This window comes from Drosophila suzukii, chromosome 3 (genome assembly GCF_043229965.1).
Source record: "Drosophila suzukii chromosome 3, CBGP_Dsuzu_IsoJpt1.0, whole genome shotgun sequence".
NCBI classification, from domain to species: Eukaryota; Metazoa; Arthropoda; class Insecta; order Diptera; family Drosophilidae; genus Drosophila; species Drosophila suzukii.
The window spans coordinates 78,936,020-78,952,231 of record NC_092082.1 but is presented as its reverse complement, the minus strand read 5'-3'; the positions used below and the strand labels follow the sequence as shown (position 1 = coordinate 78,952,231).

Sequence of the window (16,212 nt, the reverse complement as noted above, 5' to 3'; positions counted from 1 at the left end):
CTTTTATTTTTTTGTCGTTTTGTACAGCAATATTCATAGTATTTGAGTTGAGTCTGTATTTAAGATGTTCTCGCAAAAGGAATCGTTATTTTTGGAATGTAAAAAAAGAGTTTTCAGGTTTTAGTCCAATTTTTTTTATTTTATATGTAAATATGCTCAGTGGCTAATTTCAATTTACTTATAACTAAAAAACATACTTGTGAAACATTCTTTAATGTAATCCCACACAAATCATTCACAAACTGTGCCCATCTTGGCCAGCGAAGCACTTTGTTTCCAGATCCGGAAATTGTATATACTCGTGTCCAACGTGGAATAGATGAAGATGGGCATGGAGTTGGACATCACCCAAATGGTTCCGTCCTCGTCGATCTGTAAAAATAAAACATTATTTACATATAATAGAAGTTTATAATGGTTATAATCTGTTTACTTACCGACAAGTCGCTGGGATAAATCATATCCATAGCATTGGAGTCCACAGAGCCATAGTTTCTCGCGGAGATTGGCGTGGTTGGCCTCCAGCATCCCACTCCGTTTTTCTGGATTTCGGCGAAGAATATCACTCCGGTGCCGGGATCATAGCCATGCATAGTCGATTGAGTGGATGGCCCTCGGCTTCCTAGCACCCGGAAATCGTTGCCGTGATCAGAGCGAGCTGCATTGGACTCCTGCTGCAGAACCCGTGTGGACACCACAAACTCATTCGTGCTGGCCATGGGATGGAAGTAAACATCCCGGCTGCCATCTGGCTTGTGGGCTCCCAAAGTGACCGAGAAGATTCCGTCGTCCCAACGGAAGGTCTGCCCTCCAATGCTCAGATCCCCGGAGAGCGGATCGAAGTTAAAGTAGTTGTGCTCAAAGGCCCACATCCGATCGTCTCGCAGGTGATAGACGTACAGTCGGCGGTAGACCAGATCCGGAATATAAGCGTAGGCATCGCCGCACTGACCCGCTTTCACATCGACGGTGATGCTGGCCAATCCGCGACCCGTCTCCGCGATGCTCTCCGGAATGTCAAAGCGTTTCAGCACTCGATCCGTGGCCAGGTCAACTACCCAAATGCTGGGACGCCGAATCTGTTGGCGGTTATCTAAAAACGAAAGTTGTTATTCAAGTGTAATAGTATTTTTAAAAACTATATGAACCGAAATAGTAAAAAGAATCCGTGCTCATTTACCAACAAAACTAATCAACGCTCTTAGAAAGAGCTCTCAAGTTAATAAAAAGGCTGGCGTTGAATCGACCTTAAATTGATAAGGCGCAAGCTTCAAAGAAATCATGGTACCCCAAAAATAACCTAGTTCCTTATGCAATCTACTTTTAAAATCAGAAAAACGAAAGCCCTACGAAAATTCGAATGTAATAAACTCACTTGGGTACTCCAGCATTCCAGTGTCGATGAACCAGAGGCGCTGGCAGGCATCCACCGAGGTCCTATAGACAGACACAATGTTTTCCGCACTTGCGTTGAACTGATTGAGCGCAAAGTTGGGATAGGCCTGCAGCTTGGGGCTCGGATTTGATCCCTCCTTGGCCACATCGATGTAGTTCAAGGTGGACGGGATGCCTACCCGGCGACGGGGCATCGTGACAAATAGACGTCCCCGGAAATGAGTGGCGCCCATGGGCACGTTGTTGTACGGAATGTAGGGGGCATTGGGGTCATCACTGTCAACACGGCTCTTTATTACTACCGGAGAGTCGCGGGAGGTCATAATCTCCCGCTTCTGACGAGAATATCTTCCAGGAAAGACAACGGGGGCTAGTTGAACAGGGAAACAATTTCACTATTATTATTCTACTTTTGTAAAATAAATAAATATATAATTTTGTAAAATATATTTTTCATACTAACGATTTCCACAATAATTACAAGCTATGAGTAAATTAGATTTATGCGAAAGTTTAGAAAGCACATATTTAATTTTTTAAATTCACCTGAGTGGCTGGGCCTGTCACGTCTGCCGCCCAACATCGGGTGTACATCCCCGCGATTGTAAAAGTCCATCTGTTTCCATCTGAAGACCTCTATCATGGGATCACCGTCGGCCAGGGAAAGCAGTTCTAGCCCTGCGATTAGGCTGAGAATCAGAAATTGTGGCGATAACATTGCTCTATGTTCGCTTGGGGATCTGAATAATGTTCGTCTTCCCAAGCTGAGACTTCAATAGCGACTGAAAGCCAAAGCCAATATGTTCCCAACGGAAATCTATACTCTCACGCTCTGTTGGAAATTACAATTGATATTGATAAGAGTCCGACTCTCACGAGCTCTCAAACCGGTTCTGTGACTTGTTATTAATATTGTCAATACTAATCGGCACTAAAGATTGAATTATTTGCATACTTATAAATCATACTCGAGAAATAATATTGTTGAATAATTGGTTTCCTTTTCGCTCAATGAAAGTAAGTCTACTTTAAAAATGTGAAAAACGAGGTTAAAGCACGGCTTGTGAATTCGCAACGTATTATTTGTATTTACATTCACATGCATTGCATTTAAACAATTTTTTATAACAAAAAACTATTTTACTGACGATTTAAAAAAAATAGCTAAATACTTTTTATAAATAAGCTATAATCAAAAAATAACAAAACCTTTTCATTTGTAGCTAAAACATTAAATAAAATTGATTTATAAGCCATTAAAATATTAAATAAGAAAAGTTAAGGGAAATGTAACGAATTTGGCGCCAAACAATACAAAACCAACGAGTGACTCATGAAAATCGATAGACTTTTCGGTATCGGTATCAGGGCTGTCGTAAAATTTGTGATGTAAATAGTTCCTCTTGTTGACCGCCCATCGATATCGACAACAAACACCCTCATCACCCTATAACTACACCGTAGTGAAATAGGCTTTAAATTTCAGTAAAGCTTAACAAAATGCGGTATAACTTGATTGCCAGTGCCTTAAAGTTGCTGAATAGCACAAAAACCCACAATGTATTGGTTGTCAACGTGCGCAGCTTGACCGGAGCCGCCCAAACCAATGATGCAGTGGCTCCAACCCCACGGCCACCGCCAGTGGATTCCGGAAATCCTGGGGAGGAACAGCGATCGCTGCACATCGCCGTAATCGGAGTGCCCAATGTGGGCAAGAGCACGTTCATCAACAACACGGTCAACCACCGAGTGTGTCCCACCTCGGCCAAGGTGCACACCACTCGTCAGTCGAACACTGCCATCTGCACCACTGGCCAGACGCAGTTGGTCTTCTACGATACACCTGGATTGGTGACTCAGCACGAGATCCGGCGGCACCACTTGGACCAGAGCTTCAAGAGCGCCTATCGCCATGCCATCCAGCATGCGGACATCATTGCAGTGGTGCACGATGCCTCGAATGGCTGGACAAGGAAGGAACTTCATCCCACTGTTCTGGACACGCTCAAGGCCTATAGTAACCTGCCCAGCTTCCTGGTCCTCAACAAGATAGACGCCCTCAAGTCGAAGCGCCTGCTGCTGGATATGATCAAAACCCTCACTAACGATACGTTGACTGCGGGCAAGCGAGGAGCTGCAGCAGTGGACCCCCTGGCCAAGGAGTTGAGGATCAACAAGAAGGAGTCAAGCTGGAGCCACTTCAGCGACGTGTTTCTTGTGTCCGCCCTGACGGGCAATGGACTGCCGGAACTGCAAAACTACCTGGTGGGCCAAGCCAAGCAGAGGTCTTGGAAATACCCAGCCGACATACGGACCGACACAAGCCCGGAAGCTCAGATTGTGGAGAGCGTGCGAGCCCGCCTGCTGGACTACTTGCCGCAGGAGATCCCCTACAACCTCAAGTGCGAACTGGAGTACTACAGTGTGGAGAAACGTGAGCAGAACTCTATTGCCTACTACAGACTCATTTTAATCCCTCATTCGTTTCTTTCAGATGTGATCTACACCTCCGTGCAAGTTCAGTGCCCCACCACGCGAATCGAACGACTAATCTGCGGCGAAGGCAATGGAAAACTGCGACAGATCACGGAGCGGGTTACCTCGGACCTCGTGGAGATGTTCGGCCAGGCGGTGTCCCTCACCATCTCCACGGTTTCCAAGGGCAAGAAGACCACCTCATAAGCTGTTGTTAATTACTTGTACTTTATTTGTAACGTTGCATAAACCTAAGAGTTCACAAAAGCTTCAAATGCGCCACCAGTTTATCCAGATCCTCGGCAGGAGCAGGGCCCAATCCGAGGACCGTGGCCGTTCCGGATTCCAGTTGAGTCCGCCCAGCATCCCTCACCATAGCGGCCACCACGTTTGCCTCCTGGGCCTTTTGTTCCAGCGATCTTAGCTCCTCGAAGTTGTCCACTCGCAGCACGATCTTTGGCTGTCCCACGAGACACCATCGCTGCAGGATGGCGTTTTGCAGTTTGGTCCCCTGGACAGAGCTCTGGTAGCACATGACCGCCGCATGGGCGCACTGGGCCGCAGTCTTTCCCTTGGACATCTTGAGGTCGGAACGGACCACCAACGCCAGTTTGGTGGACTTGCCAAAGGCCAAACCGTTGCTGAGGAACTTCTGCAGGAGGTTACTTGACGTGGGCATACTTCTGGCTCTGCTGCTCCACGTACTTCTGCATGCACGCGCGGAACTCCTTGACCTTGTCCTGGCAAGCCCTCCAGTCGCCCGTCTCGGCGATGCACTCCTGCACCTTGTAGTGAAGCTCTATGCAGCCCGTCTTCTTTAGCATCAGTTCTACGGGGTCCTGATCCGTCGCTGCGGACATTTTCTGCTCGCCGGTGGAAATCGCTGCAGTTCGTTTCGAATTACGAAATTCGGGTAGGGTTGCCAAGGAGCCGATAGATAGTACCGATTACTATTGTGCGATGTGAGTCTTATAAAAATATCGACTTCTGTATTCTCTTTCAGAGGGCTTTCTAAAATTTGTAGTCTCTCACATAAACTGAAGTTTAGACTTTAAATTTTTAATGAATATAAGATGACCAATTTATAATTAGTATATGTACATGCAATAAGGACTACAAATTATTCTTTTTACAACCTATTTTGTCGTGTATTTTAGTCATAACATCTTATTTTATGTATTTTTCTACAAAGTTTATAACCTGTGTACAAAAGTGAGTGTTTATACAACTTTACTCACTTCTTTCTAAACTGTTAACATTTCTTGTGCGCATTGTTTAAAGATCAAATCCATTCAAATAGGCTATAATTTTCATTATTCTTATAGTTACTTAATTTTAAAATCGTAAATAACGGTCATTTACGGGCGAGTCTGGCAACGCTGTTCACCTAGGAACGATCGAATTTCGGGCGCGAAGTTCCATCGACACCTGTATGATTCTAGAACCATCTATTCGCCCACTGATGCACTAAGTTAATAATTACAGCCCACAGACCCGGAAAATAACGTGTAAATCTAATTGCCCACCAAAAGGCAGGTGCAAATCAGTGTGACCATTAAATCCCAGTGCCCCCGCCTCGCGTTATGGTGTACCGACTCGCCAGCGCCACGGTCACACCGCTCCAATTGCAACGAGAAAACGAACGAATTGCAACGAGCAGGCGAAAAATCACAAAAAGCGGAAAATCACAACAATCGTGGGTGCAAACGGAACGGAAACTGAGCTGCGAGGCAACGGCACGAAGACCCGGAAAATCGGATGGCACGCCAGTGAAAAGCGCAAAAGCAGAGGCGCACTTGGCGCGTTTCGTGGGGCGAAGCGCGTTGCGTTCTTTTCCAAACCGATTTCGATTCCGAATCCAAAAACCAAACCAATCCAATCCCCACACTCACACACCAACACCAGCACACACACACACAGACACGCGCGCGCATACAGTGAACGAGTGAAAGTGCATCTACATCTGTGATTTCGTATATAATAATGCGTCGCGCATACGCGGATTTGGCCAGCAGAAGCACCAAAGACTAACAAGTGATCCGGATCCGGGGATTGAGAGTTGGTTGGGCTAATCCCCCGCCCCCGCCGTGTGAAACCCCGTGAAATGGCCGATCAGGTGGCGCACACCAAAGAAACGGATGCGGATGAGCCGCTGGTAAATGGCGAACTGCCATCGGGGGAGGATACACCTCCCTGCTGCCATGTGATGTCCCTATCCGCCATGGACGTGGATGCGGACGCGGATGTTGATGTAGATGCGGATGCGGAGGCGGATGCCACATCCTGCTCCACTTCCCAGTTGAATCCGTCGCCACCGCCTGCTGGTGTCCAACAGGCGAAGCCGGCACGGAGCAGCTCACCGCCATGCCATCTCCTGGAGCGGCTCAACTTTCCCGAGGGCAACATCATCAATACGCTGCACACGATCCTCGCACTGCCTCCCTTCGATCCTTATGCCCCCGCCCCCAAGGCGGAGACGGTCTACAAGGAGGTGGTGTCGCTGATGCAGTGGAGCCAGCGGGAAGACAACGCCATCGAGCTGGAGCTCAGCGACAAGCTGCTCCACGAGTGCGAGCACAAGGGCGGCGATCCCAACGATGAGACGCGGTCGTACTTGGTGGGTTTGCCAAAGGGAATTGGATAGTATTTGTTGGGTTGCACAGTTATAGGCCTGGGGAAACACGGAAATAGAATAAGAATTACTTTTACTGTTTATTATTATTGGATTATTATGATAGTATGAATAATAAAATAAGCAGAAAGGTATGTTTTTACTTGTCAGGACTGGCCAATACTAGTTTTTGGATCGATTTTTCATCATAATTAGGTCTAGAAATAGAAAAAATTGGCTTATTGGATAGATCTTCTACTTTTCAAATATATTTACTCGTTGCCTAGTTCCTTAGATTCCATATGAGTGTGTCTATCTCAATACTTAAATGGATTAAAATGAGCTTAATTAAAAAAATATATTTTGTATTCTATTTTCGGTGAGTGTTTGAAAGTAGCAACACATTATTCCTACAGCATGAAATAAGAGAGAAAAAACTGACTGACTAAACTGTATAATTCGATTAAAATATTTTTTTTTCCTAAAATAAAAAGATCAACAATTTTTAAAAGGCGTCTCATTTCTCAAATTAAAATTTTCTTACTCAAATTGTCACTTTTTCAGATGGCCATTGAGAACATGCGTCTCTTCTCTGAGGATCCGAAGAATCCGCTGCGTGACGCCGACGGACAGCTGCGTGCAATTACGGTGCGTTTGCCTGAAATATAAAGCTCTTTAAATAAAACGTACTCCTAATCCATTGTAGCTATATTTCCAGAATCTTGCCTTCATATTTGTGAAACACCGGAAGGAGGAGTTCTTCACATTTTGTTCCTGCAAGGAATGTCTCGAATACCGCGAAACCATCATGGCCATCATGATGGATCAATTTAAGGCTGCGCACATGGTGGTCATGTTGCTGGACGTACTGATCAAGGCCTACAGCCCCATGTTGAAGTAAGGACTGTCGTATAAATTAAAGCGATCTAATAAATGGAATTAATGAAATACTCATAAATCTTTTTTACAGAAACGATGCTGCCTACAATAAGTTTGAGAAGCTGCTTGAATGCAACAAGGAGATCTATTGGATTACTAGCGGCTATCTCTACGATAAGAATGCCGAATATCTTGATTTTATTGATGATACAGCGATCTCCGATAATATGATATTAGTGCTATTCAGCGCCATGTAAGTAAACACTGAAGACCAGTATTGTTTACTCCATGCTTATAAGCCTTGAATTCGATTCCAGCTTGATGGCCAACAATCCGATGTTGCTGCTACAAATACTCGCCTATAATGTGGAATGCATTGTGAAGGCATTCTCCGAGGGCATGATCGAGATTGCCCAGAACATTCAGGAGAACGAGAAGATTTCCGCAGAGAGGATGCTGACATGTAAGAGCAATATGAAAGAACGAAGCTTAATAAAAATATTTATTTTTTTTTTAAGTGATAGTTGCATGAAGACTTCGTTAATAGATACAATATTGTACTTACCTATTTATTTAATGAATCTCTCTTCCATTTAATCCCTTTCAGACATTCTTGACGGCTACTCCGATCTGAATTGCATCTCGCAGAAGATCTCCCTCAGCCTGTTTGCGTTTGAGAACGATTTCCTGCGCAAGTTCAAGCTCTCGTGGGTGCTCCTGTGCCAACGTCTGTTCCAGCAACATGTGTTCACGCCCCTGGCGGATACCATGCTGGCCTGCATCCTCTCCTTGAAGGAGGCGGCTCCATCGGCCCAGACGACGGCGCTAATCAAGCGGTACATGCTGTTCGACGAGCACATGCACTCTATCGAGCGGCGCTGGACGGACATCTGGATCGAGCTGAACAAGTTCAACTTGTCGCCCACGGAGCACGAGCGCCGGATGGGCCTGCTGGATGTGTACAACATATTCGACAAGGTCGTCCTGGACGCCACCTCGTTCTCGCTGCCGGACATCAGCGACGATGAGTTCATCGACTTCCAGCGCATCGTGGATCGCCAGCTGGCCTGGAAGAACATCATGGCCTTCACGAAGCTGAAGTGGCCCGACGGTTTCTACGATCCGCCCAATAAGTTGGTGCACGAGGATCTCTGCAAGAAGTGCAATTCGCTTCTCGAGCACCATAACGAGTAAGTTGTGGGAGCCAGAAGATCTAAAGAACCTTATACAAATTGTTATCGAAAAGCGGGTACTAAATTCAAATCTATCAATAAAAATTTAAGACATTCCGAACAACAGATTATTCTAATCAACAATTTTCCGAAGAATCTTAATGAAGATTTTTAACTTACATATTTCTCATCCGGCAGGAACTGTAAATGCATAACTTGCTCCATCGCCGGCACTCCTTTGCGACCGCGACAAGCGGGCCATTGTGCCAAGTGCACAACGCTCGGCATTGTCGAGAAGGACCCGAAGCTGATGAAGTCCAAGATCCTCAGCACCTGCACCAGTGACGAGGCTAAGCACAATGCGGCTATGGCGGCCACCTCGAGCTCCTCCGCCGCGCAGCACCAGCAGCGACGCTCCAGCGATCTCCCGGAGGACGAGTCACCATCCGGAAGCGGCGGCAGCAGCAGCGGATCGGTGTTCCGGCGACAGGCGGAGCAGACCGATACCCTGCGTACCACATATCACATCGCATGGGCGGTTTTCCAGCACCTGACCACCAGGAAGCGCTACCGCCACGAGTCGATCGAGGCACAGTTCTTTTGCGGCGAGAACTGTCGGGTCTCCGCTTGCCAGCTGGCCAGAAAGATTCTGGCCAACCAGCTGTCACCGCCGCTGACCAAGTATCTGCTGCGTTGCTTCCAGCCGCTGTCGTTCACGCGGGAGGAGCTGCGCTCCACGCTGCCCTCGCTGATGTTCTTCAACCGCAAGCTGGCTCCGAGTCCCGCCGAGCTGCAGGAGCTGAGGAACCAGCACTACGTGTACAAAACCTACTGGACCTTCGTTCTCTCCATCTACGCCAACTTCTTTGTGAAATTCAACTCAAGCAGCACGGACTTTGGTCACCTGGAACTGCTCAAGGGGGACCTTCGCCTGCGGCTGAATAGTGTAATTGGCGACAAAGACGACGGTCGGTTCGAGCAGTTTTTGGCCCAGGTTATTGGGTAAGTTCTTGACAAAGTGCTTACCAAATCGAATGTTCTCCAACAATATGTTATTATTTCTGCAGATATTCACCTTTCAAAATCACTGATGAGTAAGTATGATTAAATACACTTATTACATTTTTTCTTCATATTTCGTAAAATTATTTTGCTTTCTGCAAACCATTTTGCAAGGACTGAAATTTTCTTTTTATGACATTTGTGGACCGACATGTGCTTTTCTTAGGGCCTCTCTACACCGTTTATTAATCGGTTAGGGTTGCCATTTCAATATATTAGTGAAGTGAACTTAAAAATACTTATTTGTATTGACTGATTTTAAGTGGAATATTTATGAAAAAAGATTTAATTATTAAATCTATAATTTTTTTTAGTTTTCAAGCATATGTATTTATTAGGTTTGTGAAAATCCTCTTTCTAATGAGTTAAGTTTTGTTAAATAAAATATAGTGCAATATATAGTGACTTTGCAACTTTGTTACTATCGCCTATTGATTGTTGATTAATTGAACATTACGCCTTTCAATCTCGAAAAAAATATCAAAAAAAATTAATAATATTAAGAAAATTAAAAAAAAAATTATAAAAATACAAATATCATTTTATACAAATATGATAACCTACTTTCGTTAGATCAGTGACAGTTTACAACAGTTTGACGATTTGTAATGCAGTAGGCTGCCTTTTCCCATGACAGCCACTGACATGTGAAAATGGGACTGGAAAAAGATAAAGTTGATTATAATTGTCATTCCCATTGCAGTTTTACGCTGGGTGATGCCAACATAGAGAAGATGCAGTTTGGAGTGGATCAGCTCATGATGTTGCACGATTCTCAGATAATGTAAGTTTTAAAAAGAAGCATAATTAAATTCAAATATTTTTCAAGTAGTAATCTCTGAAGAGGAAAATAACTTGGATAAAGAAATTTCCTCAAACTAATGAACCATTTAAAATGTATCCTTGCAGAAAACGCACTAAACCAGATAGCACCACGGGTCTATCGGGTGCCAAATCCAAGGCTGGAGAGTCGAACTTGTCGCAATCCGGAGGAAGAAATGGCGATGCGGCAGGCAACAAGAAGAGCAAGGAAAAGATGCGCAAATGTAAGTGCCAAGAAATTACTATTTGGATAATGTACTAATATCCCATTACACATACTTTAGGCTGTGCCGACTATGCGGATATTGGTGAGCCCTGCAAGGAGAATCACTCAAAGAAACGTGTCAAAAAGGAGTGCAACCATGCGCGGTTCAATGAGACGCGTGACCGTCTACGTAAGAAGCTCTCTCAGATTGTGAATGACCGGAAAACCAAGTCCACGGAGGAGGCACCGCCATCCAAGGCTAAATCCACCATGCCGGAGCCAGCTGCTGTGCCCGCGCCGGTAGCGATCCCACCGAAGCGGCCGCCTAAGGCCGAATCCCTTCCGCCGAACCAGCCACCAAGCCTGAAAGTGTTCGCCACGGCACAACTTCAGTCCTCCAGCAATCCTCGGAAGATGCCTCCGGCAGCTGCTGCAGCGGCTGCGGCAGCTCTGAACGAGATTGGTGACCAGGAGGAGCAGGAGGGCGACAACAGTCTGCTGCGCCTGGACAGCCTCTGCAAGCGGCTCCAGATGCATACAGATGCCTCGGACGCCTCCGCTGCGGCAACGGCGGCCGAAGCTGCGGCTGCTGTGGCCGCTTTCAAACGTGGAGGAGGCTTTCCAGCGGACTACAGCAAAGAGGACATGATGCAGGACTTTGCCGAGTTCCTGGGCACCTATACCTATACCCGTGAACAGGACCAACAGCGCTGGATAAACGAGACCCTCAACTTTATCGAGGGCAAGTCCCAGCAGCCGCAGACCGCCAACCCGAAGAAGGCAGCCAAGAAGGCCAAGCAGAAGATGCGCAAGGAGGAGGAGAAGCGCATCAAGGAACTTGAGGACCTACGCGGACAGTTCCTGGATATCTACTTCAAGGAGTTCATCGACAAGTACGAAATGAAGGCGCTGACGGCTGCGGGCGGCCGGAAAAGGGAGAAGAAGCGCATCGGCGAGCTGGAGGCGAACATCAAAAACCTACAGCGGGCCAAGGCAAAGGTGGAGACGGTGATCCTCGAACTTATTGCCACCGTCAAGCAGACGAACAACGAGTTCAAGTTCTCCTACCTGCCCACGAAGCAGCAACAGCTGGCCAAGATGGCCCAGCTGGAGGAAATCCTTAATGGAGTCTCGACCGCTCCCGCTGTCGAGACCGTTAGACAGGCACCGCCGCAGTCTGCTTCGCAGTATCCAGAGTTCAGCAGCAGCACCTCCTATTATTCACCGCCAGGATTAGGGCAGCAGAACACCCCCGTGTGTTTTGCTCCTCCCCAGCAGTCGCAACATCCGCCTCAACTCTCACGGGATGTGATTGCCGCCATGGCGGCCAACTCCATCACTGCCGATCCCTCCAAGCGCATTGTGACCATACGCCGGGTGCAGCTGCCCCATCCGGGCGCCGAGCAGCAGGTGACCGTGGTGGCCAAGGGCAGTGCTCCACACGAGGACAAACTACTGTACACCTTTGTCAACGGGCACATGGTGGCTTCCGGTCCGGCTCAGCCGGAAGAAACTGCTCCTCCGCCTGCCGCAGTTCAGGCTCCAGCGCCCAGTATTCCCGAAAAGAGCGCCAAGGCCAAGAAGAAAGAGGCTAAGCGAGCGGCAGCGGCGGCGGCAGCAGCAGCAGCGGCGGAGGCAGAAGCTGCAGCGGCGGCGGCGGCGGCAGCAGCAGCTGCTGCGGCTGAAAAGGAAGTCAAGCTGAAAAGCAAGAAGCAAGCGAAGAAATCAGCCGTTGCTGTGGCCACCGCTTCGAGTTCCACTGCGAGCAGCAACTCCTCCAAGACCCAGACGCCGCAGAGCACGCGCGAGAGTTCGGTGTGCAGTGTGAAGCCAAAGACTGCACCCAAGAAGCCGACTGCCAAGCCACCCAAGGTGGTGGAAGTTGCGGCAGCGCCCGTTCCAGAGCCGGAGCCACCGAAGAAGCAGAAGCGTCTTAAGTCGAGGCTGGACCCTGGCCAGCTGGACAACAATCCATTCAAGTCGCTGCACATGCAGGATTCGTCGGAGGGCGAGTGGGAAACTGGCAGTGAGTCGGAAGACGGCGAGGAAGTCCCAGCACCAGCGCCGCCGCCAATTAGGCAGCAGCCCAAACTGCCAGCTGCTCCTGCGCTCAAGCCAATTGCTCCTCCAGTGGTCACAAAGGCGAAGCCAGCTCCGGCACCAGTCGCCGCTCCGGTCAAGAAGGTTAAGCAACAGGAGGCTCCTCAGAAACAGCAGCAGGCGCCGCAGCCTGCGAAGGTTCAAGCCCAGACAAGAGGCAAGTCTTCTTCTGCTTCCGCTGGAAAGTCCAATCCGCCACAGCAGCAGCAGCAGTATCAGCAGGAAAAAGCGCCGCCTGCCAAGAGCCAGTCGCAGCGTCCTACAGAATCGTCGAGAAAGCAGAAACAGGCTCCTGCGCATCTCGAATCCAATCGCAGCGCTCCAATCCAGCCGCCTCCGCAGACACACCAGCAGTCGCGAGGTGGACGGGGCAATGGTCGGACCAAGCCCTCAACCGGTGGTCAGCAGCAACAGGTCCAGCAGCACTCCAACCCTCATTCAGTTGAGGCGAGTGCTCCTCCAAAGAGATCGCAGCGCGGTAAGCGCGGACATCGCCAAAAGCAGGGTGAGTAATGGGAAACCCCTGGAACACTGCATCTTGGTTACTACAATTTTAATCGATCATATTTGTCTTCTTTCTCCGCATCCAGAGGATCTCTCCGGCATTCCACACAACATGGGCTATTTCAATCCCAACGAAGTTGCCATACCTCCGCCGCAAACTGGAAGCTATGCCAGCACCCTGACCCAGCAGATGCAGCATTTACGCATCGGCCAGTCAGGTGGCAGTTCCAGTTCGAAGCAGGCATCGCAGTCTCCCAACTGCAGCATCATGGACCAGCTGAACCGTGGTGTGCAGGTGGAGCATCTCTCTCTGCCGCCTGGTATCACGCTTACCAAGGTGGACCCGGCCAAGAGCGAGCAGTTGCGCCAGAAGAGCGAGTCCATTCGACTGCTGTCCAAGCCTCTGGCCGAGCAGCAGCAGCAGCCACAGCAGCACCACTTCCAGCAGCCGTCGCACCTTCTGTCGAGCTACTACGGAGCAGCCGGAGCCGCTGGCATGGATCCCAACGGTGTAATCATGGTTGAGGCCAATCCGCGGCCAAATCGCAATAGCCAAGCTCCGTCTGCTCCTCCAAACGTGGCTGCAGCGGCCTCGGCGGCAAGTGCCAGCGGGAAATCCTCCAGGCGTCGCCGTCGCAACCGTGGAAAATCTGGTGGTGGGGGCGGCGGCAACATTGGCAGCTCTGGAGCGCCTAATAAGCAGCGTTCGGGAGGAGGAGGAGGCGGAAATGGTTCTGCGGATAGCCAAAAACCAGCGGTCTCGCCAGCCACCATCGAAGCCAATGCCAGTGGCAATATTATCACCCTGCGCAATCCAATGTTCCACCAGGGCAATGGGCCAGTGGCCGGCGGAGGTATGATGCCACCCAATCCCAACCCGATGCCGCCAGGTGAGTTAATCAAATAAGGAACATGTAAACAATCATATGATACCCTTTCGTTGCAGTGCGAAACTTTGCCGCAGGACTACCCGTTGCCCCACCCATGGCCATGGATCAACCTGCCGCAATCATCAAGAACGAGAACGGCATGTTCACCATACGCAATCCGGCGCTTCACCAGGCGGTGACCAATGGCTTGGCCATGGGCGGTTACCGGCAGTTCGGCAGCAATGTCAACTACTATACGCCCCAAGAAGCTGTGGCCGAGGCGGCTCGAGCCACGCAGCAGAAGCAGCAGCATCAGCAGGCCACTGGTGCCAATGTTGGCGGCCAAGTCGTCGGCAGCAGCAATACCTCGAATTTCTCCTACTTCTCCAGCGGATCGGCCAGTGGCAACAGCAGCGGAAGCAGCAACGGCGGCAACGGGACGCACAACAATATCAGTATTAGCTGTACCAACGTTCCCCCTAGCAACGCCGAAAGCGGAGGCAACAGTCCTGGCAGACTGGTCGGCGATGCGGCAGTGATTGCCCGTCCCAAGCAATCGCAAAAATGTCTTTCGGCCATTGGCAGTGAGCTGAAGCAAAAGGCCAAGGATAGCAAGTGGACGGGCTATGGCCAGCAGCAGCAGCAGTCGTCGGATTACAATTCGGCGGGAGCAGGAGGAGGCGTTCCTTTGCAGGAGAAGTACCAGCAGTCGAGCTACTACAACGGCTTCGAGGTGTTCTCAGCGGCAGCTGCCGCCGCTTCACAAGGTCCTGGCAGCGGCGGTGGATCGAGCGAATGCCACATGCATCACAGCTGTGGCGACGACTCTCCGCCGCCCACCATCACCGGTTTCAATTCCTACCTGGAGGGCATCCCGAACACCGGGGTCATTCGCTACGACGACGCCGCTTTCCTCAAGAACTTGATACCGGGCCAGCATCTCAACAACGAGGTGCGTGACGGGCCTGGGATCTGGTCTTACGGCCAAGAGGTCCTTTTGAACTACCCAAACCATCCGGTGTCCTTTTGGAACTATGAAACCTATCCATTCATTTCATTTTTCTCATCCTGATCAAATCATTTTATGTGCACATTTTTAATTTGAATTAAAAAATCGTACTAATGAATGAAAAATAATACCGAAATTAAGTTGTCTAATCTTTTTATAATTTGTTTATAAGTAGACTTGCCTAATCCATTGTATCTCCCTTCGCAGGTCTCCATACACAATATATCGGAGTCCAACTTCACGCGCAACAACGCGTCGCCATCGCCGCACCACGTGGAGATCACCAGCGTATTTGGCAGCCGGGTGCGTTCCTCGAACGCCTACGATCCTCAGCAGCAGCAGCAGGGTCCAGGTTCCAACTACTGCGACAACGTGGCCGCCGACTATGGCAGTGGTGAGTAGTGATGGATATATGTAGCCCATATACATACTTAAATATAAAAATTCCTCTTCTAGATTCCCACCTCTTTGTCCAGAACAATCTGCTGACGCGAATGCCACAGCCGCCGGCGCCACCGGATCCCTTTGGCTACGACTTCGACCCCTCGGTGGTGCCGGGCGGAGGTTCGAAGGCAGCCAGTGTGGCCAGCGACCTGAACGAATTCCTGCGCCGCAGTCCGCTCAGCCAGCGAACCTCGCCGTACAGCCAGGACGAGAGTGCCGCCGCCCTGGAGACGTTCGTCCAGAACATGAGCGCGCTGCAGATCGCGAGCGATGCCGAGCAGTGCTCGCGGCTCAATGGCACGGCAACTGGGGGTGGACCGGGCGATGCCCCCTCGGCGGATGCCACCGCCGGAGGAGCCGCCAATGCGGCCGCCGCCTGGTGGTGAGCCACATGACAAGAGGTGCTGCATGGCCAGCAGATTGATTTGAACTCCTTACATTCATCCCACTCTCACATACGCAGACATTTCATCGATAGGGCTGAGAAACGATAAATGAAAACCAGAAAAGAACGAAACATAAAAATACAAAAAACAGAAAAGCATCCAAGAAATCATTTAAAATGGCTTAGGAGTCAATTTCAATGTTTCAACAAAAAAGAGAAAAATAAAGAAAAAATTAACTTAAATGGAAGTTCACATGCAAGGTGGTTTCATTGACAGCTT

General features: G+C 49.2%; 5 protein-coding genes across 6 annotated transcripts; 2 read left to right on the top strand and 3 right to left on the bottom strand.

Annotated features, from left to right (window-relative positions):
• Window positions 1-110: 110 nt before the first annotated feature.
• yellow-f2 (L-dopachrome tautomerase yellow-f2) lies at window positions 111-2,185 on the bottom strand. The gene is made up of 4 exons (XM_017076755.4): window positions 1,942-2,185; window positions 1,376-1,765; window positions 438-1,093; window positions 111-372 (listed from the first exon to the last, which is right to left on the bottom strand). Exons 1-4 carry the CDS (start codon window positions 2,111-2,113, stop codon window positions 232-234), a joined length of 1,359 nt encoding a protein of 452 aa, XP_016932244.4. The 5' UTR covers window positions 2,114-2,185; the 3' UTR covers window positions 111-231.
• Window positions 2,186-2,832: 647 nt separating this feature from the next.
• On the top strand, window positions 2,833-4,145 carry LOC108011573 (GTPase Era, mitochondrial). The gene is made up of 2 exons (XM_017076741.4): window positions 2,833-3,829; window positions 3,890-4,145. Exons 1-2 carry the CDS (start codon window positions 2,896-2,898, stop codon window positions 4,075-4,077), a joined length of 1,122 nt encoding a protein of 373 aa, XP_016932230.3. The 5' UTR covers window positions 2,833-2,895; the 3' UTR covers window positions 4,078-4,145.
• LOC108011574 (peptidyl-tRNA hydrolase 2, mitochondrial) lies at window positions 4,080-4,549 on the bottom strand. The gene has a single exon (XM_017076744.4). The coding sequence runs from the start codon at window positions 4,547-4,549 to the stop codon at window positions 4,130-4,132; it is 420 nt and encodes a 139-aa protein (XP_016932233.4). The 3' UTR covers window positions 4,080-4,129.
• LOC108011575 (cytochrome c oxidase assembly factor 4 homolog, mitochondrial) lies at window positions 4,533-4,730 on the bottom strand. Its single transcript, XM_017076745.4, has one exon. The coding sequence runs from the start codon at window positions 4,728-4,730 to the stop codon at window positions 4,533-4,535; it is 198 nt and encodes a 65-aa protein (XP_016932234.1).
• Window positions 4,731-5,486: 756 nt separating this feature from the next.
• Window positions 5,487-16,185, top strand: LOC108014134 (uncharacterized). Of its 2 annotated transcripts, none has more exons than XM_036818053.3 (15): window positions 5,487-6,487; window positions 7,046-7,129; window positions 7,200-7,378; window positions 7,452-7,613; window positions 7,678-7,823; window positions 7,968-8,550; window positions 8,731-9,534; window positions 9,600-9,626; window positions 10,298-10,378; window positions 10,504-10,640; window positions 10,701-13,226; window positions 13,312-14,115; window positions 14,172-15,046; window positions 15,311-15,497; window positions 15,560-16,185. In XM_036818053.3, exons 1-15 carry the CDS (start codon window positions 5,975-5,977, stop codon window positions 15,931-15,933), a joined length of 7,482 nt encoding a protein of 2,493 aa, XP_036673948.3. In that variant the 5' UTR covers window positions 5,487-5,974; the 3' UTR covers window positions 15,934-16,185. The 2 variants fall into 2 exon arrangements, with proteins under 2 accessions (XP_036673948.3, XP_036673947.3); XM_036818052.3 differs by having other exon boundaries at window positions 7,188-7,378.
• The last annotated feature ends 27 nt before the right edge of the window (window positions 16,186-16,212 follow it).